This window comes from Procambarus clarkii, chromosome 76, assembly GCF_040958095.1.
Source record: "Procambarus clarkii isolate CNS0578487 chromosome 76, FALCON_Pclarkii_2.0, whole genome shotgun sequence".
Taxonomy (NCBI): Eukaryota; Metazoa; Arthropoda; class Malacostraca; order Decapoda; family Cambaridae; genus Procambarus; species Procambarus clarkii.
In genome coordinates, this window is record NC_091225.1 from 4,977,816 (window position 1) to 5,004,836 (window position 27,021).

At 41.5% G+C, this 27,021-nt stretch overlaps 1 protein-coding gene across 1 annotated transcript in view; it reads right to left on the reverse strand.

The window, feature by feature from the left end:
• The window catches only part of LOC138357138 (glutamate receptor ionotropic, kainate glr-3-like), a 186,708-nt gene that overhangs the window by 79,760 nt on the left and 79,927 nt on the right, over positions 1–27,021 (reverse strand). Inside the window, exon 7 of the mRNA XM_069313787.1 lies at positions 18,843–19,081. Coding sequence (XP_069169888.1) covers positions 18,843–19,081 — 239 coding nt within the window. The remainder of the gene's footprint in view (positions 1–18,842; positions 19,082–27,021) is intronic.

Below are 27,021 nucleotides of genomic sequence, written 5' to 3' on the forward strand. Positions count from 1 at the left end.
GCCAAAATGGTCAAAATCGATTATCAATCAAAAGTGTCAACTGAAATCATAGCTATGACTCTTTGCTATCACAATAGCATATATTAAAGAAATATTATAATTAGTTTAATTGGAAAAAAAATTTAAGAAAAAAAAAAAAAAAAAAAATTTCATTTTTTTTCGGACGATTTGCATCAAACTTACACACCTAACTGTACGTAATCCTATCTGTAAGGATGCCAATTTTGGAGAAAATTGGTTGATGTCAACCTCAGCCACAGATTTTAGAACCTTAGACTTTATTCATTTCTGTTTTTTTTTCAATTGACACAAACGTTTACAAAACTGATTCATTTTTTATTAAATTTGCATGAAACTTACACAGTATATGTAGAGGGCATGTCTCTACATTTGCATGTTTTCAGTTTTCTCTAAGTTCATTTATTGATTTTATAATAGCAATAAACATGCCATATTTGCATAATTTTTGGGGGGAACTTTGAACATATGTATTAGGAAAACTAAAGATGTTTTGGAAATTCTAAAACACACAATCCTTTATTATATGCTAATGTGTCAGAAAAGTGTTACAGAATAATTATATCTGAAACGTGTGTTCTGAAGTGTAGACTTGAAAATGTTTAAACCCGTTGAAAAAAAATCTCCCTTTCTATTTACGCTGCAGTACTGAAACTTGGGACAATTTCAGCACTTTTCATATACAACTAGTCAAATAATATTGGTTGACATTGAACCACTTTTCCAACACCACTCTAATGCCTCCTTATAAGGGAGACTGAGTTTGGGACTATGGACAGGATAATTGCACTCCGACTGAGTAATTATATATCATCCACACAAGCTGAACTGCAGGCCATTCTGGCGTGTTTGGAGGAAGTACGTCATGACGACAAAAATGTTTTTGTATTTGTCGATAGTCGAGGAGCACTTGAGTCCTTAAACAGTCGAAACCCAGTCTTCATGTCCATAGTTGAGGAATGTAAGAAAAGGATAACTGAGATACAGCTTAAAGGTCATAGTGTGAAATTCATGTGGATTCCATCTCATGTTGGAATAGTGCTCAACGAGGTGGCGGATGACTTGGCCAAACGTGCCACATCAAAACCACAAGTTGACATTGAATGTGAATTCACAATGAGACAAATAAGAAGCCAAATCAGAAATATTCAGGCACAGGCAGAAGTGGAAAGGAGAGATATAATGTATGAGAGAAGTCAAACCATGCAACACTACATGTATGTGAGTCAAAACACCCATTTCACTTATGGTAAAAGGAGAAATGCTTGGAGTGACTCTGTGTACATGCGGCTTAGGCTTGAGTACAAATATTACTGGGAATATGGGATAGGTGTTCATGATTATGACACGAAGTGTAAACTATGTGGTATGTTAATGTCTCACACCCTTGCCCATTATGTTCTTGATTGTCCGTTGATTAATGTATATAGAAACACTGAGATAAGGACTGTTCCTGAACAAATAGCCTGGATGTGTCACAACGGAAAGGTTGATGATATTCTTGAGAGATACAAGAATTATGCACCAAGACTGTAATCTTTTGTTGAATTATCTGCATGTCTCTTGCAAATTGTCTATACAGTATACCTAGGTCATAAAAGTATTTGTGTGTACGTCTGATACCATACTACTTGTGTAAAGGAGGAAATGTATATGTTTATCTCTCAGAATATTCGGTAATACGTTTATTGCTTGTGATGTTTATCTATGTATTAACACGATGAACTGAACCGGGTGAGAATAGCTTGAACTACCTCATCCCTTTGTGTGTATTTTACCTCAATAAATTTATTTCAATTTCAATTTCACTTATGTGGAAATTTACTTGTGGGAACTGTTATGAACCTTTCCTCCTGTGGAGGTTAGTTTCAAGTATAAAATGTTGGTGGACACAATGGAGAATTTTTGATAGGAAAATATCTACAGCTGATTTCAGTGAGGCCTTGAGTTACCAGTAATACTCCGCCCAGCAAAGTAGTATCTTCTCAGCTGGAGATTGTCAGGAATAATGTGAACTGGAATAGCCTATGTTAGGGGAAAATGGTGTCAATCTAAAGGCATGCATGGGGTATATGGCAAATAAAGTCAATAAAAGGTTTGATTGCAAATGTAAACCATAGAGTATTAAGGTGCGATGACACAAGAGAGGTGGACGCCATCTTGACATGAGGGGAGGCGTATCGCTGTCGCCCCGGTCCTGCTATTTGAGGGGTTTTCTCCGGCTGTACAGTCAGAAACAGTATCTAAAGTATCTAAACAGGGATACAAAATATTGTGGAGTAGTTATGCAGACTTTGGAGGTGTTCTTTAAGAGAGTGTCCAGGTTTCCTAGAAGTGTAAATATATGAGTCATCGGTGGATAGCTGTGGTGGCTGTGTGCACAGTTCCAGGTTTGGGACGGAGAGCCTTAGGGTATCTAGAGCTCGCTTGGGGGAGGGGGGGTTATATCACTTTATAATGACCTTCTGTTGTAAGGAACAACATTTCATGTGTAATATCATGTGTGTTTACATATATATAAATTTGTGTCTTTGTAGTAGGCTGTTTACCTTACTCTTTGATTTGCCCTAGGGTCAAGTACAATTATCTATTCCCCTTGACAACATTAAAAGGACCACCATCACTAAATTCTTAACAGGCCTCTGTGACACAGCTATGACAAAAGTTACTTACACAGGCATCCCATGACACAATTGGGTGGCCTGTCCGAGAGCACCTCACTTATTGAGCAGCCTGATCGAAAGCCTAATAAAAGTGGATAATCTGTAGGAGTAACCTGACATAAAATTTGTGTAGCCTCATTATTCACTTTAACTTGTGTAGAAATTTAGAATATTTTTAATATTGGTATAACATGAATATGTACTTTATTACTTATTTATGTACATTTTATTAATCTTGATGAAAAGAATTTTAAGAAATTTTTGTGTGTGTTCTCGAGTGCAAAAATTTACCAGTTGACAGTGCAGTCAAGTGAACTAAGCACTGTCCTTATCAGTTTTCAAAAAAAATTCTCAGCCTAAAAAGAGAAAGGTGGTGCAGAAGCATAAATTTTTTGTTGGAGTCTGCTGTATCTTAGCACACTAAAAATGGATTTGGTAGCACAACAAATTGTCGACAATCCTAGTGTTAAGGGTTTGAAAGCGGCAAAAAAGTCTATCCTAGTGGGTGTTGGCAAGCACTATGGAGTATTATTGCACATGGGAATGGTGAAGACGGAACTGCTAAGAGAGATAATGATGCACTGGGTAGATGAGCAAATTTTCCCAAATGAAATATTAGAGCAGTCCCCGTCCACCAGCGGTGCAAATGTTGTAACTACAAGAAAGGTGGAGACTTAGATGCAGTGGCAGGCAGAATTGGAACTAAAGAAGTGTTAGATGGAGGCAGGGCAAGCTCAGAAGAGGCTAGAGGCAAATCAAGCTCAGAAGAGGCTAGAGACAGAGCAAGCTCAAGAACTAGCTATGAAGAGGTTAGAAGTGGAGCAAGCTCAGAAAAAAAAGAGTTAGAGATTAGACTATCAGAATTGGGAATTAGATCAGAAAATACCGGTGTTGTTGACTTAGAAACACGGGCAGTTAAAGGTTAACAAAAATGTCGTTTCCTCTATTCTATGAGACTGACCCAGACCAGTTCTTCACTCATTTTGAAAAGTTGGCACGGAGTATGGAATGGCCTGAAATGCAATGGGTTTCTCTTCTTCAAGCTCAGTTGGTGGAAAAGGCACAGACGATATTTGCAGCTATGCCTTTGAGTGACAGTTTTGACTATGAGAAGGTAAAGGCAGCCATCCCTACTGCTTATCAACTTGTTCCTGAGGCTTATAGGCAAAAGTTTAGACAACTGAGAAGAGACCCAAGTCAAACCTTGGTAGAATTTGCACAAGAGAAATATAATATGTTTAATAAATAGTTAGATGCAGAAAAAATTAGGTATCTGAACTGTAAAAAAATTACTCTTAGTAGAAGAATTTTAATCTTGCATACCTTCTAATGTGGCGTTGTGTTTGGCAGAGAAATTAACCAAAGATATTTATGAGTTGGCTAAATTAACAGATGAATATTAGTTGATGCATAAAGTAACTTTTAAAAATAAAATTCAGTCAAATAGGGAAGGATCTGGTCGAGCAGTAAACTCCTCAGTCAGATTTGTATCCCACATGTACCCAACAGCAGGTCAAGGAAACACTTTTTCAAAGGTGCCAGGTGGTAAAGAGAGTAATATGAAACCCAAAGAGGATCACATCAGTAATAAGCCTCACCCAGAGTTGAAACAGTGTTCCTACTGCCATAGGAAGGGTCATGTTGCAAAAAGTTGTTAGTTTCTTCGCCCAGAAAAAAGGCCTATGGTACTCAGTGTGTGAGGGGAGGAAAACCAAATGTGAAGCAAAAATAATGGGGGGAAGGGGAATACTTGCTATAAATCATTTTGGAGAGTTTATATCAAAAAATTAAAAATTACAGTGTGCATTTTTTTGGCATAAATTTTTTGCAATTTTTTTTTTTTAATTTTTGTAATTGCAATTTTATTTTCTTAATTAATTTTATTTAGTTTTTTGTAATTAATGGAAAATCAAATTTTTGCAAAATTACAAATTACAGTAGGTTTGTAGCATGATGTTAAAATTTTCAGGGATCCAGGGGGCATCCCAATCTTTACTATTAGAGAGTGTGTTACAATATATACAGTCTTCAGAGACTGGGAAGGTAATGATTATACAGGGAATCAGTGGCGATTTCCAGACTGTACCCTTGAGGGAAGTAAACCTTGTGTGTGATTTTATTAAAGGCAAAAGTTTAGTAGATGTTAGTCCTAAATTACCAGTTGCTGGCATTGATCTAATTGTGGGGAATGATCTTGCTGGTAATCACGTTAAAAGAGATGATCACCCAATAACGTTAACGAAGGCAGAGGTGATTAGACCCCCGGACAGATTCTTAGGACAAGGTAATGTACCCAGCATATGCCGTGACCCAGTCAAAATCAGAGTCTCAAATATCAAAAACTCCCAATAATGTAAGTCAGGAGACAAAAGTAAAGGTTAACAAATCAAATAGTGAAGTGGATCTTTGTGACACTCTTATGGCCAAGTTGGAAGAAGCAGATGGGAACAGGATGGGGATCACCTCCACCAAACCACCTAGGAAAAGGGGTAGGTGAGAGTGTAGTCCAGTTACCACATCTGGCTCTTCAGACTTGAGATCAAAATCAAATCAAATCAAACTGATCCTACGTCGATTGACGCATAATAAGGCAGTAACTGAACTAGAAGCAGAATCGGAGGCTATGACTTATTACTACACTAAAGAGGTGTTGATGCGGAAGTGGAGACCTAGGAGCTCACCTGTGTCACACACTTGGGAGGTAGTTAATCAAATAGTCCTACCGAGGGGTTATAGAGATAATGTGCTAAGTGTAGCCCATGATTCACCAATAGACGGTCATCAGGGTATTGCAAAAACATATAATAAAATAAGCAAGTACTTTACCTGACCTGGATTAAAGAAAAATGTCATCCAGTATTGTAATGAATGTCCAGTATGTGTAAAAACTGGCAAACTAAACTAGGTAATACTAAAAGTCCCTTTACAGCCAATTGTGGTGGCTGAAGAACCTTTTACCCATATTATAATTAATGTAGTAGACTCATTGCCTAGAACCAAGAGTGGTAATATGTATATCATCACCATGATGTGTCAGACTACACGTTTTCCTGAGGCATTCCCTGTGAGAAATGCTACAACGAAAGAGGTAGCAAGGCACATATTGAAATTTTGTACTATTTTTTGTTTACCAAAACTAATACAGACAGATAATTGGGCCAATTTCATTTCCAAAGGTTTTCAGCAGTTTTGTGGGGAGTTTGACATCCTCCATAAGACAGCCACTACTTACCAACCTGAGAGCCAAGGTTGGCAAGGTTCTAGTCAAATGCTCTTATACTTCTACCAATTTGTGCAACGCTTGGCTTGCATGGCTTTGCTAAGTAAACACTGATTACATTCATCCCACAAGCTATTGTGGGAAGTACGTAAACATGTTACTGTAAACATTACCAACTGCAGTTGAATGTTTTCTCCTCGACAACATAGTTTTTCACGTCTCAGATTATTGTGAGGAATTAGTCTCTTCTTAGTCATCAATCTTATCTTACACAACACATGTAGAATAGACCATCTCTTATCATCAATATTTTATACCCTAACAAATCTTAATAATTTTAAGTATATTTTAATATTATTTAAGTGAATTAAAGGTATTAAAAAGAGGTGGGGTTTAGTTGCACACAGCCTTCTCAGGAGTCTAAACATCAATAGCCCCCTCTGGTATTAACGTCGAATACCCCCTCTCTGGTATTAAATTCCAACGACCCTTTCCTCATGGCAGAAAACTGGTCGGCAATGACGTTACAAATATGTGAACATACGAAATTTGTAGCTCTGTCTCTTGTAATGTCTTATATAAATTACATGTTCTCTTTGATCATAATTATTAATTCGAGCAGATATCTCTATTGGTTATTAACTGGTACGAAATAATATCAATTGTAGTTAATAATTTATTTCAAATAATAACTACTAATTGTAACCATTGAATATAATTTATAATAACCATAACTCGATTTCTCCAAAGAATTTACTACCTCTCCAATTTAATAGTTATTTTAAAGTAGGTACCTCCACTCTAAAATATTTGGATCCCGTATATTAAGTGACAACTACAAGATATATTTATAAACTGTGGTGGTGTTGTGAGACACTAGGAAACGCATCTTCAATGCACATTTTTAGCTAAAGCCTTGTGTAATTTTATAGGATTGATGGCACTGCCGATATTTTATTATTCTTAAAGAACGTGACAGCTGCGGTTTGATGACTGCTTTGGCATAAACAAAATACTTGATATGTGATTTCTTCACAAATTGTTTTGTTGATTTACGGGCGACGACGATCATAGGCTCGGATGCGCCCTGGCGTACCCATGAGGGGTTACTCGCAAAGCCCGGAAAGGTGAAACGCCAAGCCTAATCACGACAGACAGATAATTGGGGAGCCCCAGGAGTACCACAGGGGTGATAAGCACCAGCTCCACCCCACACAGAGAACACTGGATAGCAAAATCAAATCTTGGCCCAACCAGCTAAAATGCAAAAGTCATACTGTGCCAACCCCCTCCCTCCCCCCGGCAGAGCAGAAGCCGGCCGCCCACCACAGCTGAGGGCATATCAGAAGCCCACCAATTCCCGGCGCAGGACACCGTCACCCCGCCAGGAGAACCAGCCAAAACATGTAAAAAAAATATATCAACAATCCTGTGCCCCAAGGAGATATGTACACCAGGCTCGAACAAATTGGACCGTTGAAGAGAAATGCCAAACGGTAGTATCAAACCCAAATCACAAAACTGAACGGGATCCAGTGGCTCCCAGGAAGAGGAGGCGTCTAGACATCCTCTCAGCATCAAGGTTGGACCAGGAGCCTTCACCAAAATCAGAGAGCTGCCAAAATATGCCGCTGCGTATGTTGTGTTGATTTAGGGGCGACGACGATCGTGAAGCCGCTGCGTATGTTGTTGTTGATTTAGGGGCGACGACGATCTTGGGATCGGATGCGCCCCGGCGTACCTGTGATGGGTTACTCGCAAAAGCCAGGAAAGGTGAAACGCCAAGCTTAATCAAGAAGCGAGTGACACCAGTCACTTGAAACTAATACGCCATGTGGCGAAAAAACGCAAACAGGCAGATGATTGGGGAGCCCATGGAGTCCCGCTGGGGTGACAAGCACCAGCCTCCGCCCCACGCAAAGAACACCAGGTAGCGAAACCAAAACTCGGCCCCCAATTGAAACGCAAAAGTCATCCAGTGTCCTCCGGCAGAGCAGAAGCCAGCTGCCCACCACGACCGAGAGCCCACCAGCAGCCCACCAAGACTCACCAACTCCCGGTACCTCTCGGCCAAGCCGGCCCCTGAACACCGTCACCCCGCCGGGAGAATCAACCAGAACACGTCAAAAAAATTCTATCAACAATCCCGTGACCCAAGGCGATATGAGTGCCAAGCATCGAACAACTGGACCAGTGAATAAGGATGCCAAACGGCAGTAGCAAAGCCAAAACGCGAAAACAGAACGTGCTCAGGCAGCCCCCAGATGGATGAGGCGTCCAGACGTCCACTCGTCGTCAAGGTTCAACCAGGAGTCCGCTGTTGCGCATTGTCAACGACTGGATGCCTCATGTTGACGTCGGTTACACTACTTTGTGGCACGATGCTGAGTCGTGTTTTATAAAGAACGTTTCTATTTAATTGTATTCTTCAAAACAATATTTGATTGTGGTGTAACTATATTAATTATGCTTATTTACAGCACATCAGATGGTAAATAAATGAACTGACAAACTTGCAGATGATCATATGGGTTGTAAGCAGATTGCTATCATGCCTTCAGGAGTTAATTCTTATTAATTCCTAAATGTCTGTCCTTAAATATACCAGGAACTCTGATGTTGGTTGAACCTAATCGTTTTACGAGGTTTAGTTATGAAAGTACATATTTATGAAAAATCTTTAATTAATATCTTGAATGATATTTATGAAAAATCTTACCTCTGGCATGCACAACACACCAATTGCTTCTGGAAAATTCTTAAAGGCTATCTGATGCAATAGCCTCGTGTTGGTTACATCAGTGACCTCTGGTTGATTTTATTATTTTGATTATTTAATTTACATAACAGTGCAATTTATTTTGGCCATGTCCACCACACAAAGGGGCGAAAACTGCGAAATCAGAAATTGGAGTTCATGGAAATTGGCGTAATATCCGCGAATATTCCATTGAAGAATAGACATCGAGAATAAGAGAAAGGACAACAACAGAGGACAATGAAGAAACAAAGGGGAAAAGGGAACACAGCATGTTAAAGAAGCGCAGGATCAGGATCAGTGAAGTCAGGGTTAGGGGGCATGGGTAAACTGAGTAAGGATGGAGGGAAGGGAGCGGGAGGACCGACCAGTGGGGAGAGGGGGATAAGAGAGGGTCAAGGACAAGGACAGCAGCAGGAGGGGCAGAAACCAGGGAATGCACCGCAGCAAGGGCAGCAACCGAGAGGGAAGCGGGGCCCAAAGAAACCTCCATAGCAGGAACAGGGGGCGCAACCACTGAAACTGGAGGGGATGGAGTGAGTGTGTCAGAGGCAGGAGGCGAGGAAGAAAGCGAAGCCTTCTTACCAGCCTGGGAGTAGGAAGGAGAGGAGCCAGGATTTGGCTTCTGACTCAAAGAGACAGGCGTCCCAGGAACAACGTACTGAGCAACAGATTCAAGCATCTCAACAGAAGCACAACGAGAGCAAACAACACGATGGCCGCTGGGAAAGTAATGGACATCAGCCCACACTGACTGCAGCGGCAGTCAGTGTGGAGAGCTCAGGCACGGAGGAGAAGGATGGGAAGGAGGATTGGGGGGAGACGAAGAAGAACACACAGGAGACAAGACAGACTAGGTAGAAAAAAGGGGAACCCCAGACAGAGAACCATGAGGGGGACCCTTCGGGACAGAACTTAAAGGAGCAGAGGAGGAAGCAGTGGACGTGTCTGGGTCTAAGGCCCGGAAACGGTTGTCGAGACTGAGGAAGGTGGGAAGGACGAGAAGAAGAACGCAACACACGTGTATAAAAGACACCAGCGAAAGGGGGAAGACGCGAACTTGGCACCTCACCTCAGGAAAAGACAAACGTTCCCGGTGCTTCAAGGTATGGGTGGCTGCCTCAAGTTTGTAATGTACACACGCGCGGGAGAAGGTAGGGTGGGCCTCACCACAATCGAGGCAGCGAGCCTGGGGAGAAATGCACTCCGACTTAAAGTGACCTTCGACCCTCACACAAGGGACAGAGAGACAGTACTGGAGCACCGGAGGGCACTATGCCCAAACCTCCAGCACTTATTACAGAGCCAAGGAGAGGGAATGTACTTCTGGATGGAGCACCTGGTACCAGCAAGAATGACAGGACGGAAGGGTCCTACCATCAAAGATATCTTCACAACCCGATGGGGCTGACGGCGACGACCACTAGGGAGACGAGTAAACGTGTCTACCTGTAGGACAGAATAGCCCTGGGCTACGAGGATATGCCGAATATCTTCGTGGCAGTCCTATAGATTCCGAACACCGGTGCAACATGGGGTGGGAGGAGAATAGTGCCAACACTGGCATTCAACCGAACGTACCCGAACAGGGATCTCGCCAAGGCAGGATAAGGTGGCCAAGCGGTTGGCTGCATCCTGAGAAGGAGCAGCAACGACATGTGTACCGAGACAGGTGGGGTTGAAAGTAACAGAGGCATCTACTGAATCAAAAAGGTGCCAATGGAGGGAGAAATCGTCAGGTGTAAAATCCAGAGGGAGAAGATCAAAGTATTTGGCCCACGAAGCCGGACCAAACAAGGCCTGGTACGCATTAGTATGGGAAGGGATCGAGCGAGTGCAGCCGTGGCATGGACAGCATTAAGAACCCGCAGAGAGAGAGGGATTAAAGGTGCAGTAGTCACAGTGAGAGACGGAGCCGTGACAAGGGACGAGGTGGTCACCACTGGGAAGCATGTGGTTCGACCTAACCACAGATGGAGGGGAGTAGTCAGGAGGGTCAAAGGAGGAGCAAGGTCGGGGCCCAATGCAGCGGGGACTGCAGAGCCCGGTATTCCAACATGGTCCAACTAGGGGGCTTGGTCTCCCACCCAACGAGCCAGAGAAGGTATAAGAGGACAAAATTAGACATACAACGAGAGGTCAGACTTTCATTCACGAATGTGCCCGCACACCTATCACGGAGCCACAATTTGAGGCAGGACACCTTACAAGAGACATGTTGCCGATCTTGTCGGGGCCCCCTAGGGGTGCGTCATGAGTATACGCCCCACGAACACCCACAAAAAATCAATACATGCAATCAAAATCCTCACATGGAACACATGCAATCAAAATCATCACATGGTGCACATTCCCTTACAATTATCACAGCACATAAAATCACATTTATTACACTGAGCATTTTTAAGCACTATTACTCCTGTAGAACTTTAGTTCTATGCCATTCTTCATTTTCCTTCAGCTTTGCTTTCTGTTACTTAGAGCCAGTAAAAGAGCTATTTTGACTTTAGGGGCCTTAGAGCCTCCTCTTCTATGATCCCACCTGAAGTCAATGGTATGTTATCAAGAATTGATGGGAGCAAGTAATTGTGAAAAATAAAGGGGGGAGGGGGTAAACAAAAGTAAGTAACACCTTCACCAATGTAATCTCTGTCCTAAAACTACACATATGTACACTGTCTCTTTCGAACAGGACACTTAGTATATCTGCAGTGTTCTTCAAAATCCCGCGAGTCCACTATCTTTAATTACACGTCATCCACACGTCCAATGGTCATCATCGGCGAGCTCACCTTACTCCACATGGGTCAGTCCCACACTGTATCGTGACGATCTCCTAATACCCCGGCATTTGCTCTCCAGAAACACACTGGTCCTTGATTGGCAGAGGTCTTCAGCAACATGCTGACAGGGGTCGCAAATAATACGTCCAGGGGTCTCTACTAACACTGACAGAACTGGCCAGTGTTCCTTCCCCCTTCAATATCCTCCTTCTACCCTTGGCAGAAGTCTGACTACGCACTAATACCACTTTTCAGCAGACGGCCAATTCTGTCGTCTTGCAACTCCTCTTGGCCAAATCCCGGATACGTATGTCCACACAACACTACAAATGAACAACAGCCAACACACTGTATACTGACGATGGCGGCCACTTGTCCACACAGGAACAAGTCAGGAGTTCAAGACTGCCCAAGGTGAACTGCCTTCCAGGGCGCAGCAGACCCTTCGTGTCACCACTCTAGACATAATAGTCATTAGCCAGACAGAAAGTACACAGGTAGAACATGGACTGCAGCTTTTCACCGGGGAACTGAATATATAATCGGGTGCACAAACTAGATGTCGTTAAAATCGTTATTTCACTCACCAGAGGCCCTCATCATCGTCCCCACCTCCTAACTGAGAAACAAACAGGAGCCTTTCACAGTTGGTGTTGAACTTGCCACACCTCCGTCAACAGATGGCGTTGTCCTCATCACACCTAAAAGCCTTGGGGTTGAGGTGCGCTTCCATAGATGGTGTTGCTATCGCCACATCTTACTTCAGAGAAGGTGTTGATATCGTAACACCTCCCCATGTGGTCATGTGGTAAAATAATTTGGTTTGGTTTCTAAAAAGAAAGTAAACCGAATTAGCAATTTAGATGTGTGACATGGCATCTACTACCACGTTGTCTACCCCTGAGCACATTATATCTAATGTGTTTGATATAAAGGGAGTAATACTGGAGATATAAACTCCATCTGGTTGGTCTGAGATTTTTCTGCAGGAATTGTGCAAGAAATTTAGGGGGATTATGGTCAGATATGATCAAAATTGGATGATCATTGCTTGTTAAGTAAACATTAAAATGTTGAACCAAGCTCAATAGGGCCAATGTCTCCTTGTCTATCACAGAATAATTCCGTTGGCAATCACTAAACTTTTTTTAATAATATGCTAAAGTGTGTTCTATCACTTTAACATTATTTTGTGATAGCACTACCCCTAGGCCGTTGTCTGAAGCATCTACAGTTAAAATGAATCTGTTATCGAAATTCGGGAATATGAGAATGGGAGATAAAATCTATGGCTTTTAAACTCTCAAAAGCCAACTGACAGTTCTTGTCCCACATGATCTTTATCTTCTTCCGGAGATTTGTCTAAAGGGGCGTGATCATCGAGAAGTTGAGAACGAACTTACAGTAGTAGGATACATACTCAGGAAATGCAGGAACTCCCTACGTGTGGAAGGGGTAGGATACAGTACAACGGCTTCTACTGTGCTGTTCTTTGGGGCATTCTATTCTCTTCCCACCACATGTCCTAAAATAATAACAGAGGTTTTAACAAATTCAGACTTATGCATATTGACTACCAATGCCAAGAGATAGTCCTGCTCTGGGAGCTGTACCAGTAAAGATGCATTTAACAGAGCGAGCACCAAAAGCAAAGGCAATGATCTGACTGACGTGCCTGTTTGGAACAGTGCCACTTTGCACGCCTTGGTTGATGTAAGTACTGCGGCTCTGAGGAAGACCGATAAACTGATGTGAACTCCCAACACCTCCCAGAGCAGTGGTACTGCTGGTGGCTGGCAGTAGCAGGCATTTCCTGTACCGGCCTGGCTGTCCCAGGGATGTTCTGGAATAAGGAAGGGGGACGACCATGGCTATGAGGTTAAACATGGAGAAAAATACCATTGTTTTGACTGATGACTAGGTTCATGCGTGTTCCCATGGTGACAGTTTGTACGCTGAAGAAAGTCAGGGGTCACTGCCATGCTGTTGAAGGCCTGGTCGGTAACAGTAACACAGCAGTCGATGATGATAACTTGGGTGACAGCAGGGGGTGATGAGTGAATCCACTCATACTTCAGAGCTGCCCATATTTCTTATAATGTTGGAATCTGGTTCACTAGTTACACAAGGAACATTTACCTGTTTAGACCTGTTACTCGCTATAACATTTATTTGACTACGAACATCCTCAAGTACTTCTTGATATCGTTTACTTGTGCTCATGTCCCGTCTTTTGTATAGATTCACCATGCTGATGTGTACTATTATCATCTTGTCAGTTCACTGGTCCTTGATTACCTCTAAATGGTCCTTTTACCGTGTGACCATAGGCAATCTCGTATGGAGAGGATCCGAGAGACTTACTCGGCACTGATCCTATGGCAAAGAGGAGAAAAACACCGAAGATACAGAAGATTCTTCTTGCTAAACGATGTAAAACCTTATCAGGCCTACAATGTTCATAATGGGCTGTTTCCATCAGCCTGGTTAGGAACATTGAGGGCACGACAACCTTTGCACATACCTATGAGGTCTATAGAGGCCTTGGTCGATGCTGTTGGCATCTCGCCCTATTTTTCCACAAGTACGGGTCACCTACTGTCTCACTAGACTGTGGGGTATGTGTGGATACTTGCACTTGGGGTTTCTTCTCTTTCTCAGTTATCCAGGTCGCTCTAGTCCAGTGCTTCGGTTCGAGGGGGTAGATTCCAGAGAGTTCAATGGAGCGCTGTCAGCAACCTAAGGGGTAGATATAGGGTCAAACAAGTCATTTAATCTCAACTGCGTCTGTGCTTGTGATCTGGTTTGTACTGCTACTATAGGTCTTACCACCTCTTCAGACAGATCGTCCACAATAATGGGATGTATAATATTACTAGAGCATCCCAAAGTTACGTCATTGGCCACACCTCTATCCCTTATTAAAGATGATGTTCCACTAATGCCAAAGTACACTTGCCATTGAAATATAGAAATTCTAACTGTACTTCTTTTAAGGGGCAAAATACAAAGTCGAGGGAGACCCACATAAAATAACACTGTGTTTCCCATCAGTAGGCACTTCCTCGGGTAACGAGTTCATCAATACCACAGAGTGTGCTGCTCCACTATCTGGGTCTGCACTGGGTAGAAACCAATGATGTCCTTTCTACCACTTAATCTTAGCCTTTCCAATTCTTGTTGCCTTTCTTCTCTTTGTCTTCTATTTCCACACTTTTCAATTCGATTTCACGTTTTATTTCTTTTCTCTCCCTTCTCTTTCTCTTCTTTCTTCTCTTTCTTTATCTTTTTCTACTCTTTCCCGCTCCTTTTCTTCTCTCTCTAGTTCTAGCATTTTCCACTCTATTTCACGATGGATTTCTAACTCTGGCATTTTTATTGTTAATAGGCTCATATTAAGTTCATTAAGGTCACTCTCGCAATCACTTCCTTGGTCTTCCTTTTCAGTGGAAGCCATAACACTCTCTCCTTAATGCGGACTTCACTTTCTTCCTTATCGTTACGTTTCATGCCTATACGCTTTTTAGGGGACCTCAACACGCGAATCTCGGTCGCTCACCTTAATCTCAAGGTTGGCACTTATTAACACTAACTTAATTTTCCAAGATGTTTTAATTTTGGGTGGCAGTTCTCTTGGTTTAGGAGCTCTTTAACATCGTCCAGAGTGTCAATGGTTTGTTTCTCTGCCATTGTTCACTTGCGTAATGCTGCACTTAATCACGTAACACTTCGCTTAACACTTACACAAAAAATGGGAAATGAAATCTATACAAGGGAATTGCACAAATTACTTGACCAATTATATCCAAATTACCTGAGGAGAAGTCGAATCCCACTGGGGATGCAATTATGTTACGGCCTCCTTGAGCCAGTAACCAGGTTCTTTTTGCTTATGGGGCCTTATAGCTTCTTATTCCATGATCCCTATCGTGAAATGTAAAAGTGGTAAACAACAAGTCATAACACCTTCACCGTTATAACATCTGTCCTATAACTATACATATGAACAGAGTGGCTCTTTTGCACAGGACATTTAATTTATCTGCAGTGTTCTTCAAATCCCGGTGAGTCCACTATTTTCAAGTATACGTCATCCACTTCCAATGGTCACTACCAGCGAGTTCATCTTACTCAACATGGGCCAGTCCCACATCATATCGTCACGATGTCCAAATACCCCACATCTGCTCTCCAGAAACTCACTGGCAAAGGTCTTCAGAAACACGCTGACAGGGGTCACAAATAATACGTTCAGGGGTCTCAAATAACACTGGCAGAAGTCTGACTATACACCAGTAACACTTCTCAGCAGAAGGCCAGTATTGTCGGAAAATCCGACACCATTTAATAATATCATACAGACAGATAATAATTGCTGCTGTATTGTATAAACAAGTTACCCATAGAAAATGTCATTGTAGTGGAATTTCCGTCTATAGAAAACGGGATATCATTCCACATACTGTTATAAATTCACCACCTATTATGGTGGGAATTATTCTTAAATACATTAGTCTTTGGACTTTACCATCATAAAAACATCTCATATAAATTAACTTAATTATCAATATTAAAGAAGAGTAAATGTGACCCTTCTATCACTTTCTGTCATCTGGGCAATGTAAGCCAGGCGTCAGGGTGAGGGAGTGGTCAGTTGTTTATACTTAGACCGCAGAGGCTCACGGGAGCAAATACGGCTCCTGTTAATTTTACTTGGACGAAGTGTTATGGAAACCAAAGGTGTACCATTATCAACACGCTGTCAACAAATTCAAGTTAAGTGTTCCGCTGAAACCCATTTATCTATCATTTATGGCCATTAATGTCATTAGGTAGGGTGCACCGGTTAGAGTACGAGATCGCCTCATACTAAAGGTAATTAAGCCCAGGTCTATATGGTTCCTTGTACAGTGTTTTCTCTGATATAGATGTCATATATTAGGATTCTGGCTTTACAGCTAGCGCCCTTTTGACAGGTCAAGACGAGGAAGCATGCTTTGTGCATCAGTTACCAGGGTGATGGAAGCTACCTGAAAGAGGGAAAATGCCTATAAATGCCTATATAAACGGGATATCATTCCACATACTGTTATAAATTCACCACCTATTATGGTGGGAATTATTCTTAAATACATTAGTCTTTGGACTTTACCATCATAAAAACATCTCATATAAATTAACTTAATTATCAATATTAAAGAAGAGTAAATGTGACCCTTCTATCACTTTCTGTCATCTGGACAATGTAAGCCAGGCGTCAGGGTGAGGGAGTGGTCAGTTGTTTATACTTAGACCGCAGAGGCTCACGGGAGCAAATACGGCTCCTGTTAATTTTACTTGGACGAAGTGTTATGGAAACCAAAGGTGTACCATTATCAACACGCTGTCAACAAATTCAAGTTAAGTGTTCCGCTGAAACCCATTTATCTATCATTTATGGCCATTAATGTCATTAGGTAGGGTGATCCGGTTAGAGTACGAGATCGCCTCATACTAAAGGTAATTAAGCCCAGGTCTATATGGTTCCTTGTACAGTGTTTTCTCTGATATAGATGTCATATATTAGGATTCTGGCTTTACAGCTAGCGCCCTTTTGACAGGTCAAGACGAGGAAGCATGCTTTGTGCATCAGTTACCAGGGTGATGGAAGCTACCTGAAAGAGGGAAAATGCCTATAAATGCCTATATAAACAGGATATCATTCCACATACTGTTATAAATTCACCACCTATTATGGTGGGAATTATTCTTAAATACATTAGTCTTTGGACTTTACCATCATAAAAACATCTCATATAAATTAACTTAATTATCAATATTAAAGAAGAGTAAATGTGACCCTTCTATCACTTTCTGTCATCTGGACAATGTAAGCCAGGCGTCAGGGTGAGGGAGTGGTCAGTTGTTTATACTTAGACCACAGAGGCTCACGGGAGCAAATACGGCTCCTGTTAATTTTACTTGGACGAAGTGTTATGGAAACCAAAGGTGTACCATTATCAACACGCTGTCAACAAATTCAAGTTAAGTGTTCTGCTGAAACCCATTTATCTATCATTTATGGCCATTAATGTCATTAGGTAGGGTGCACCGGTTAGAGTACAAGATCGCCTCATACTAAAGGTAATTAATCCCAGGTCTATATGGTTCCTTGTACAGTGTTTTCTCTGATATAGATGTCATATATTAGGATTCTGGCTTTACAGCTAGCACCCTTTTGACAGGTCAAGACGAGGAAGCATGCTTTGTGCATCAGTTACCAGGGTGATGGAAGCTACCTCAAAGAGGGAAAATGTGGTGTCTTCATCCTGGTTATACCTGGTGGACTAAGGCCTGCTGTACAAATAAGATAAGGAACCTCTTCAATGTATGTAGTCTAATACTGTAGTTTGATTGGCTGCATATATATAAATTCAATTAATATAAACCCCCCTAATGTGTAAAGAATCGATTTGTGAGATTATGAGATTATTGCAGAAATACAGTCCACTTATCATCATACAAATTGCTATCGAAGTATACAAATTAACGTAAATATAAATTCTATATAAATTCATATAAATTAAATAAATATAAATCTCACAGGTCGGTTCCCACAAGTATTCAGCAGACAATTAATAGCACTACTTTCAACGAACGTTATTTATGTTTCTACCGTTTTTATTGAAATTCTTTTGATTTAAAATAATTTGTTTTAATGATTCTCAAGACATATGCATTTTGCTGAGAGATTTTGTTATATATATATATATATATATATATATATATATATATATATATATATATATATATATATATATATATATATATATATATATATATATATATATATATATATGTCGTACCTAGTAGCCAGAACGCACTTCTCGGCCTACTATGCAAAGGTCGATTTGCCTAATAGGCCGAGTGATTTCCTAATTGTCAAAAAAAATCCAATTGGTTACTTTAAATAATATTATTAAATTATAATAAGAACATATATTATTTACTTAGTTATGTTAGTTTGGGTTAGATTAAGATTAAGGTTAGGTTAGAGAGGGTTGGTTAGGTTCGTTCACATATCTACGTTAGTTTTACCAGAAATTAAACAAAATTAACTCATACATCATGAAATGGATAGCTTTATTATTTCATAAGAAAAATTTTAGAAAAATAAATGAATTCAGGAAAACTTGGCTTATTAGGCAAATCTGGTCTTGCATAGTAGGTCTAGAAGTGCATTCTGGCTATTAGGTACAACATAATGTATTTTGCAGCATTATTATAGCCTAACAAATAGTTTATATTGGTTGCAGTCAAAAAGACAACATGTCATGAAAGTAAATATCATCCGCAAATAATAACATACTTTATAATACACCAACTCAAAAGACCATAGATAATAAAACAATTTAGCTTGCCTGAAAAAGGTCTTATCGGCGAGAGGTGTTGTGGTAAGGAAGTGGGTTTCAAAGACACTATTTTCATCATATCTGCCTTATACACATTTAAAAACTCCATGACCTTGATCCGCTCATTGTGTGGCGCCAGGGGTCCGCACACATCGATTTCTTCCCGTTGGAGTTGTCCCATCATCCCGGAGAACTTGCCGGCCTTCTCCACACCCCAAGAGTGCTCTGGCTGCTCCTGAACCTCGAAGCTGTTGAAGGATGCAGTTATCAGATTAGAGGTAAGACTGCTGCCTATCAATCACAACTGATGCCCATCGTTCACTGTTTATGAAGGGCAGCCATAAATCTGTGTATTAATGTATTTCTTTATGTAGGTTAGATTAGCACTGCGATCACCTTCTGAAGTTGATTGTTTAGTAAATCTCTGAACTATATTTTTAACAGAAGAAAATGTATATATATTGGGTAGCATTGTAAATGTGTGGCCACGTCTGTGGTAGAATTTTTTTATTATGTTCAATATTTGTCGAACAGTGCATCGCTCAGTGCATATGTGCTGAAAGTGAACATTTATAAGTTCATTAGATTTATCTGATGATGGAGGATTTATTTGGCGATGGGGAACTCATGTAGTGATATAGGATTCATGTGGTGATTGGGAAGATTCATGGGGCAATAAAAGGATTCAAATCCTGATAGAGAAATCATGTGATGATGGAGAGATTTATGAAGTCCATTATCATAAACATTGTCCAAATTGTGAATGAATTCATTCTGTCCAGGGACAGGCAGCCAGCAAATAAATACATGTTTGGGTTATATCAAGGTCCCCTTCGAGGGGTTGAATTACTGACCATCCACAGGATGAAACCCCACAACAAGCTGACTAACTCCTGGGTACCTAATTTATTGCTAGGTGAACAGTACATTAGGTGATAGGAAATGCAGCCAACGTTTCAGTCCTGCCCGGGATTCGAACCCAGGATTCTTGATTGAGAGTCGAGAATGAACTCGACTATATTACCGGGACCCAACCCAAGAAACACAAAACGTTGTGGGCAACCTCCAGTAACGTTTCAACAGGGTTGTGGGGAAAGACAAGTTGCATGAGTGGTACAACAAGCACATGAGCAACCTTTAACCCAAGAATGGGAAAATTATTTCTTTATGTAATATGGTAAATACTGCCCTTTCTAACACAGTTTCTCCTTTTTATATTACAAAAATATTTGGTTCATGTTTAAATATTAAATTTATGTACATTACATATATAAATTGTAAATGTTGCTCCATAGCTGTATGAAACATTATTAAAACATTTAGTTACTGATGATTGGATTATAATTTACGTTATATATAACTAATATTTGCCTTTTATAATACTATTTGTGTCCCTTGAATATTAAAAAAAAATTCCAGGTTTATATATTTAATTTATATGTAAAAACAATTTTTCCAGGTTTATATATTAAATTTATATGTAATTTTGAAATGTACAATAGCATTAATAGTAAAGGTTGTGTCTTAGTTGTATGAAAGGTGTGCAAAACATTTACTTGATCTAAAGTTTCATTGAGTTTTTAATATGATTTTGCTAAGAATTGTTTTTATAACACTATTTGCTAAATGATATCTATCTATATACATAAAAATGGAAATGTTCGTTTGTGCATGACCACTAATCTCCAAAAGTTCTTCACCGATTGCTTTGAAATTTTCACACAATATTCCATTCACGTCCGAGCAGGTTGATATATACATATGATATAGATGTCACCTCTGTGACAGTAAAAAACTTCTTTTTCTGAAAAAAACATGTTTTTCATGTGAGGGAAATCTTCGGAACCTCTTTTCCGATTGCTTTGAAATTTTGACACAACGTTGCATTCGAATAGGGGCGTCTTTTTATATACCTACTATATAGATGCCACCCCTGTGAAAAGGTAAAAAAAAAGTTATTTAAAAAAAAACAGCACCATCAGTTGCACATAAGACTAACACATGCAATACTAATTATATGACGATTCCATTTAAATTTTCTGATTTCATTGATAAATTGAATTTTCATAAATTTCGATTTAATTTTGATTCAATTATTTTTTGTGACGTTGCCTTGGAATTAAACGTTGTTGTTTACCATACCGTTTATTTTGTGAGTATAGTTTACTTTTTTTATTTTTGCATTATATTTATTTTCTTTTTTTTAATGTTTATCTTATATTTCAGTGACGGGAAAATCTGGAGCCAGATTCACGAAGCAGTTATGCAAGTAATTACGAACGTGTACATCGTTCCACAATATTTGATGGTTTCGGTTACATTTATTAAACAGTTTACAAGCATGAAAACTTGCCAATCATCTGTTGTTATTATTATAAATAGCCTCCTGGTGCTTCGGAACTCATGGGCAAGGAAGCATGTACAGGTTTGTAAGTGTTTGCGTAACATTTTCGGGAATCTAGCCCCAGATCATTTGATGTTCCCAATTTTCTGATGGGAACATCAGATCATTTGATGTTCCCAATTTTCTGATAGGAACATCAGATCATTTGATCATCTGAGGAGGGACTGGGGAATGGTGGAAAGGACGAGATGGGAGTTGGGGATGGTGGGAAGAACGAGGAGACTGGGGAAGGGGTGATGGTGGGGGAGGACGAGGGGCCAGGGGAGTTGGGGATGGTGGGGACGAGGGGAATGGAGAATGGTTAAGAGGACAAAAGGATAGGGGAGTGGAGGATGGGGCAGGGGGGAATGGTAGGGAGGACGGGGGGGGGGGGTTCAAGATAGTGGGGAGGACGAGAGGATGGTGGAGTAAGGAATGATTAGAAGGACGAGGGGATGCTGGAGTGGAGAATAAAGGGAGGAAAAAGGGACAAGGGAATGAGGAATGGTTGGCAGGACAAGGGGGGGCGGGTGAGTGAGGAATGGTTGGCAGGACAAGGGGGGGCGGGTGAGTGAGGAATGGTTGGCAGGACAAGGGGGGGCGGGTGAGTGAGGAATGGTTGGCAGGACAAGGGGGGGCGGGTGAGTGAGGAATGGTTGGGAGGACAAGGGGGGCGGGTGAGTGAGGAATGGTTGGGAAGACGAGGGGGCGGGGGAGTGAGGAATATTTTACGAGGACGAGGTGACGGGGGAGAGGGGGAATGGTGGGGAGGACTGGGAGACAGGGGTAGGTTGCTGTGACTCAGCAACACACATGCATTGCTGAGCCACAGCAACGCGTGGCCGGATACAGCTAGTATAAATAAAATGTAAATGTTAGTTTGTTCAAAATCGTTAATCTTTGAAAGTTCTTCACCGACTGCTGTGAAATTTTGATACAACATTCCATTTCCATCTGAGCATGTTTTTTATAAACATACTATATAGATGTCACGTCTGTGATGGGAAAAAACATGCTTTTTCGAAAAAGTTTTTCATGTCTTTTTCATGTGAGGGAAATCTTCGAAACTTCTTTACCGATTGCTTTGAAATTTTGACGCACTGTTGCATTTGAATAGGCACGTGTTTTTATATACCTACTATATAACTATATACATGCCTCACCTCTGACAGTATAAAAGTTTTTTTTTTTAAAACAGGACCATCTGTTGGACGTAAGAGCAAAACACACTGTAATCTTTGAACGTTCTTTGCCGATTGCTTTGAAATTTTGAATCAACGTTGCATTCGAATAAGTGCGTGTTTTTATTTACTTACTATACACATGTCTAACCTGTGACAGGAAAAAAAACATGCTTTTTTGAAAAACAGCGCCATCTTTTGGACATAAGAGCAACACACGCTGTAATCTCCAAAAATTTTCACTGATTGCTTTGAAATTTTGACAAAACGTTCCATTTGAATATGCGCGTGTTTTTATATACTTACTATATAGATGCCACACTTGTGACAGGCAAAAACATGTTTTTTTAAACAGCACCATTTGTTGCAAGTAATAGAAACACACTATACTAAATATGTTACGATAACATTTCAATGTTTCCGATTGCATTGATAAACTGAATTTTCATATATTTCGATTCATTTTGATTTTGATTTAATTATTTTGTGTGACATTGTGTTGGAATAGAGCTGTGGTATTTATAATACTGTTCATTTCATGGGCATGGTTTATTTCTTTTTTTCATTGTTTTTCATTTAATTTTTTTAACTGTTCTACTTATTTTTCAGTGATGGGAACATCAGATCATTTGATGTTCTCATTTTTCTGATGGGAGGAGGAGGTGTAGAGAACGAGGGGAACGAGAGTGGGGGATGGTGGGGAGGACTAGAGATGGTGGTGGGGATAATGGTGGGGAGGACGAGGGGACGAGGGATGTTAATTGGGAACGAGGGAACGGGGATGATGGGGACGAGGGGACAGGGGAGGTTGGGGATGAGGGGACGGGGATGTTGGGAACGAGGAGATGTGGGAATGAAGAATGGTGGGGAGGACAAGGAAACAGGGAAGTAGGGGATGGTGGGGAGGACAAGGGAACAGGGAAGTAGGGGATGGTGGGGAGGATGAGAGGACGGGGAAGGGGGTAAATGGTGGAGAGGACGAGGGGACAGGGGAATGGAGAATAGTGGGAAAAACACGGGGACAGTGGAGTAGGGGATGGTGGGGAGGACGCGGAGTTGGGGGAGTGGGGAATGGTTGGGAGGATGAGGGGACATGGGAGGCGGGAATGGTGGGAAGAACATGGGGACAGGGGAGAGCTGCTGTGGCTCAGAGCAATGCGTGGCCAGGTACAGTTAATATTAAATAATACTGTTTTCATGTTTAAAATTATATTTATGTACGTTATGAAAAATACTTTAATATAAATGGAAAATGTTGTTTCATAGGTGAAAGATGGACACACACAACATTTAATCTACCATTTTTATTGGAAAGAAAAACAATAAGATACATCGAAATACCTCTGTATAACATGCATCTGTATTGTTGCAGATTTTACATCAAATATAATCGAAACTCAAATAGGTGAGCACAACTAGGTAAGTATGACTAAATGAATGCAAATAGAAGAGTATATGTTGGTGAGACAAGTTGGTGAGGGCTGCTAGGTGAATACAAGTAGGTAAGTACAACTGCTCGAGAACAACTAGGGGAGTATACATAGTACTAAGTGGGTACTAAGTTGCACCTGTGTCCTCTTGTTCGTACAGTACAGTACAGTACAGGTGAGTGCAACTACATACCTTACCTTACCTTGAGGTGCTTCCGGGGCTTAGTGTCCCCGCGGCCCGGTCGTCGACCAGGCCTCCTGGTTGCGGGACTGATCAACCAGGCTGTTAGACGCGGCTGCTCGCAGCCTGACGTATGAGTCACAGCCTGGTTGATCAGGTATCCTTTGGAGGTGCTTATCCAGTTCTCTCTTGAACACTGTGAGGGGTCGGCCAATTATGCCCCTTATGTGTAGTGGAAGCGTGTTGAACAGTCTCGGGCCTCTGATGTTGATAGAGTTCTCTCTCAGAGTACCTGTTGCACCTCTGCTTTTCAACTGGGGTATTCTGCACATCCTGCCATGCCTTCTGGTCTCATGTGGTGTTATTTCTGTGTGCAGGTTTGGGACCAGCCCCTCAATTATTTTCCACGTGTAAATTATTATGTATCTCTCCCGCCTGCGCTCAAGGGAGTACAGATTTAGGTTCTTTAGTCGGTCCCAATAGTTTAGATGTTTTACTGAGTGGATTCTAGCAGTAAAGGATCTCTGCACGCTCTCCAGGTCAGCAATTTCTCCAGCTTTGAAAGGGGCTGTCATTGTGCAGCAGTACTTCACTCTAGAGAGCACAAGCGTTTTGAAAAGTATCATCATCGGTAAGCATCTCTAGTGTGAAAAGTTCTTGTTATCCAACCTGTCATTTTTCTTGCAGTTGTGACGGCTACTGACGGCTACTACTGACGGCTACTAACGGCTACTACTACTACTACATGAGTACAACTAGGCGAGTACAGCTCGGGGAGCACAGCTAGGGGGAGTAGAGCTAGGTGAGTACAACTACATGAGTACAACTAGGGGAATACAGCTAGGAGAGTACAGCTAGGAGAGTACAGCTAGGGGAGTACAGCTAGGGGAGTACAGCTAGGGGAGTACTGCTAGGTGAGTACAACTAGGTAAGTACAACTACATGAGTAAAACTAGGGGAATACAGCTAGGTGAGTACAGCTATGGGAGTACAGTTAGGTGAGTACAGCTAGGTTTGTACAGTGTTTCTGTTAGTTGTGGTATCTAATAGTGGTATGGGTGGTTTATTATTTTTTTTTTGGCAGGGATATTCCTGTGCGGGCCCTAGGCCTCTGGCTGGCCCACTGGGCGGGCCCTAGGCCTCTGGCTGGCCCACTGGGCGGGCCCTAGGCCTCTGGCTGGCCCACTGTGCGGGCCCTAGGCCTCTGGCTGGCCCACTAAGTGTTGCTTGTTTCTGTTTTACTTGGGCGGAGTATGAGTATTTATGACTCGTGTGGTCGCTTCAGTAAGATGGTCGTTTAGTTGTGTTATATACTACTCATATTGATGGTACCATAATGGTGGTGGCCGTGGTATGGTGGTGGTGGTGGTGGTGCTTGTGGTTGTAATGGTGGTAAATGGGGTAGTGTTAATGGTGGTTGTGAAAATGGTGATAGAGGTGATAATGGTATTAGTAGTTGTGGTAGTGATGATGGTGGTGCTTTTGGCGGTAGTTGTTTTGGTAGTGGTGTTGTAGTAGTGGTGATGGTGGTAGTATAGAGGTGGTAGTAGTAATAGTTAAATTGGAAGTGGTAGTTATAGTGGCAGTGGTAGAAGTGTATTGTAGTGGCAGCAGATGTAGTGGTATATATGGCAGTGGTGTTTGAGGGGGTGGTGGAAATGGTGATTGTAGTGATGGTATAGTATTGGTGGTGGAAATGGTGGTAGTAGTGATGGTATAGACAAGGTGGTATGAAGGTGGTATGGTGATGAGGCTGGTGATGGGGCTGGTGGTGGTGGTGGTGTCGTGGTGGTGGAGTTGGTTGTGGTATGGTGGTGGTGTAAGTGGTAGTGGTATAGTTGTGGTGGTGGTTGGATAGTGGTAACGGTTGTGAATGTGGTGGTATAGTGGTGATGTTGGTATAGTGGTGGAATAGCGGTAGTGATAGTATAGTGGTGGTGGTATAGTGGTTATGTAGTTCTTATGTTCTAATGGTTGATGGTGGAAGTGGTGGTAGCAGTGATGGTATAATATTGCTACCATGTGGATGGTGGTGGAAGTGGTGGTAGTAGTCATGGTCTAGACAAGGTGGTATAAAGTATTGTGGCAGTTTATCATGATACTGTATCGTTTCGGTGTATCGTGGCGGTGTATCTTTGGGGTGTATCATGTTGGTGTATCATGGTGATGTATCATAGCAGTGTATCATGGTGGTGTATCATAGTGGTATATCATGGTGGTGTATCATGGTGGTGTATCATTGTGGTGTATCATGGTGGTATATAATGTTGGTGTATCATGGTGGTGTATCGTGGTGGTGTATCATGGTGGTGGATCATTGTGGTGTATCATGGTGGTGTATTGTGTGGTGTATCATGGTGGTGTATCGGGGGTGTATCATGGTGGTGTATCGTGGGGATGTATCGTGGGGGTGTATCATGGTGGTGTATTGTGGTGGTGTATCATTGTGGTGTATCATGGTGGTGTATCATGGTGGTGTATTGTGGTGGTGTATCATGGTGGTGAATCACGGTGGTGTATCATTGTGGTGTATCATGGTGGTGTATTGTGGTGGTGTATCATGGTGGTGAATCACGGTGGTGTATCATTGTGGTGTATCATGGGGGTGTATCATGGTGGTGTATAGTGGGGTGTATCATGATGGTGTATCGGGGGTGTATCATGGTGGTGTATTGTGGTGGTGTATCGTGGTGGTGTATCGTGGTGGTGTATCGTGGTGGTGTATCGTGGGGGTGTATTGTGGTGGTGTATCATGGTGGTGAATCGTGGTGGTGTATTGTGTTGGTGTATTGTAGTTTTGTATCGTGGGGGGTATCGTTGTGGTGTATAATGGTGGTGTATCATAGTGGTGTATTGTGGTGGTGTATGGTGGGGGTGTATCATGGTGGTTCATCATGGTGGGGAATCATGGTGGTGTATCTTGGGGGTGTATCATGGTAATGTATTGCGGGGGTGTATCATGGTGGTGTATCATGGTTGTGTATCGTGGTGGTGTATCGTGGTGGTGTATTGT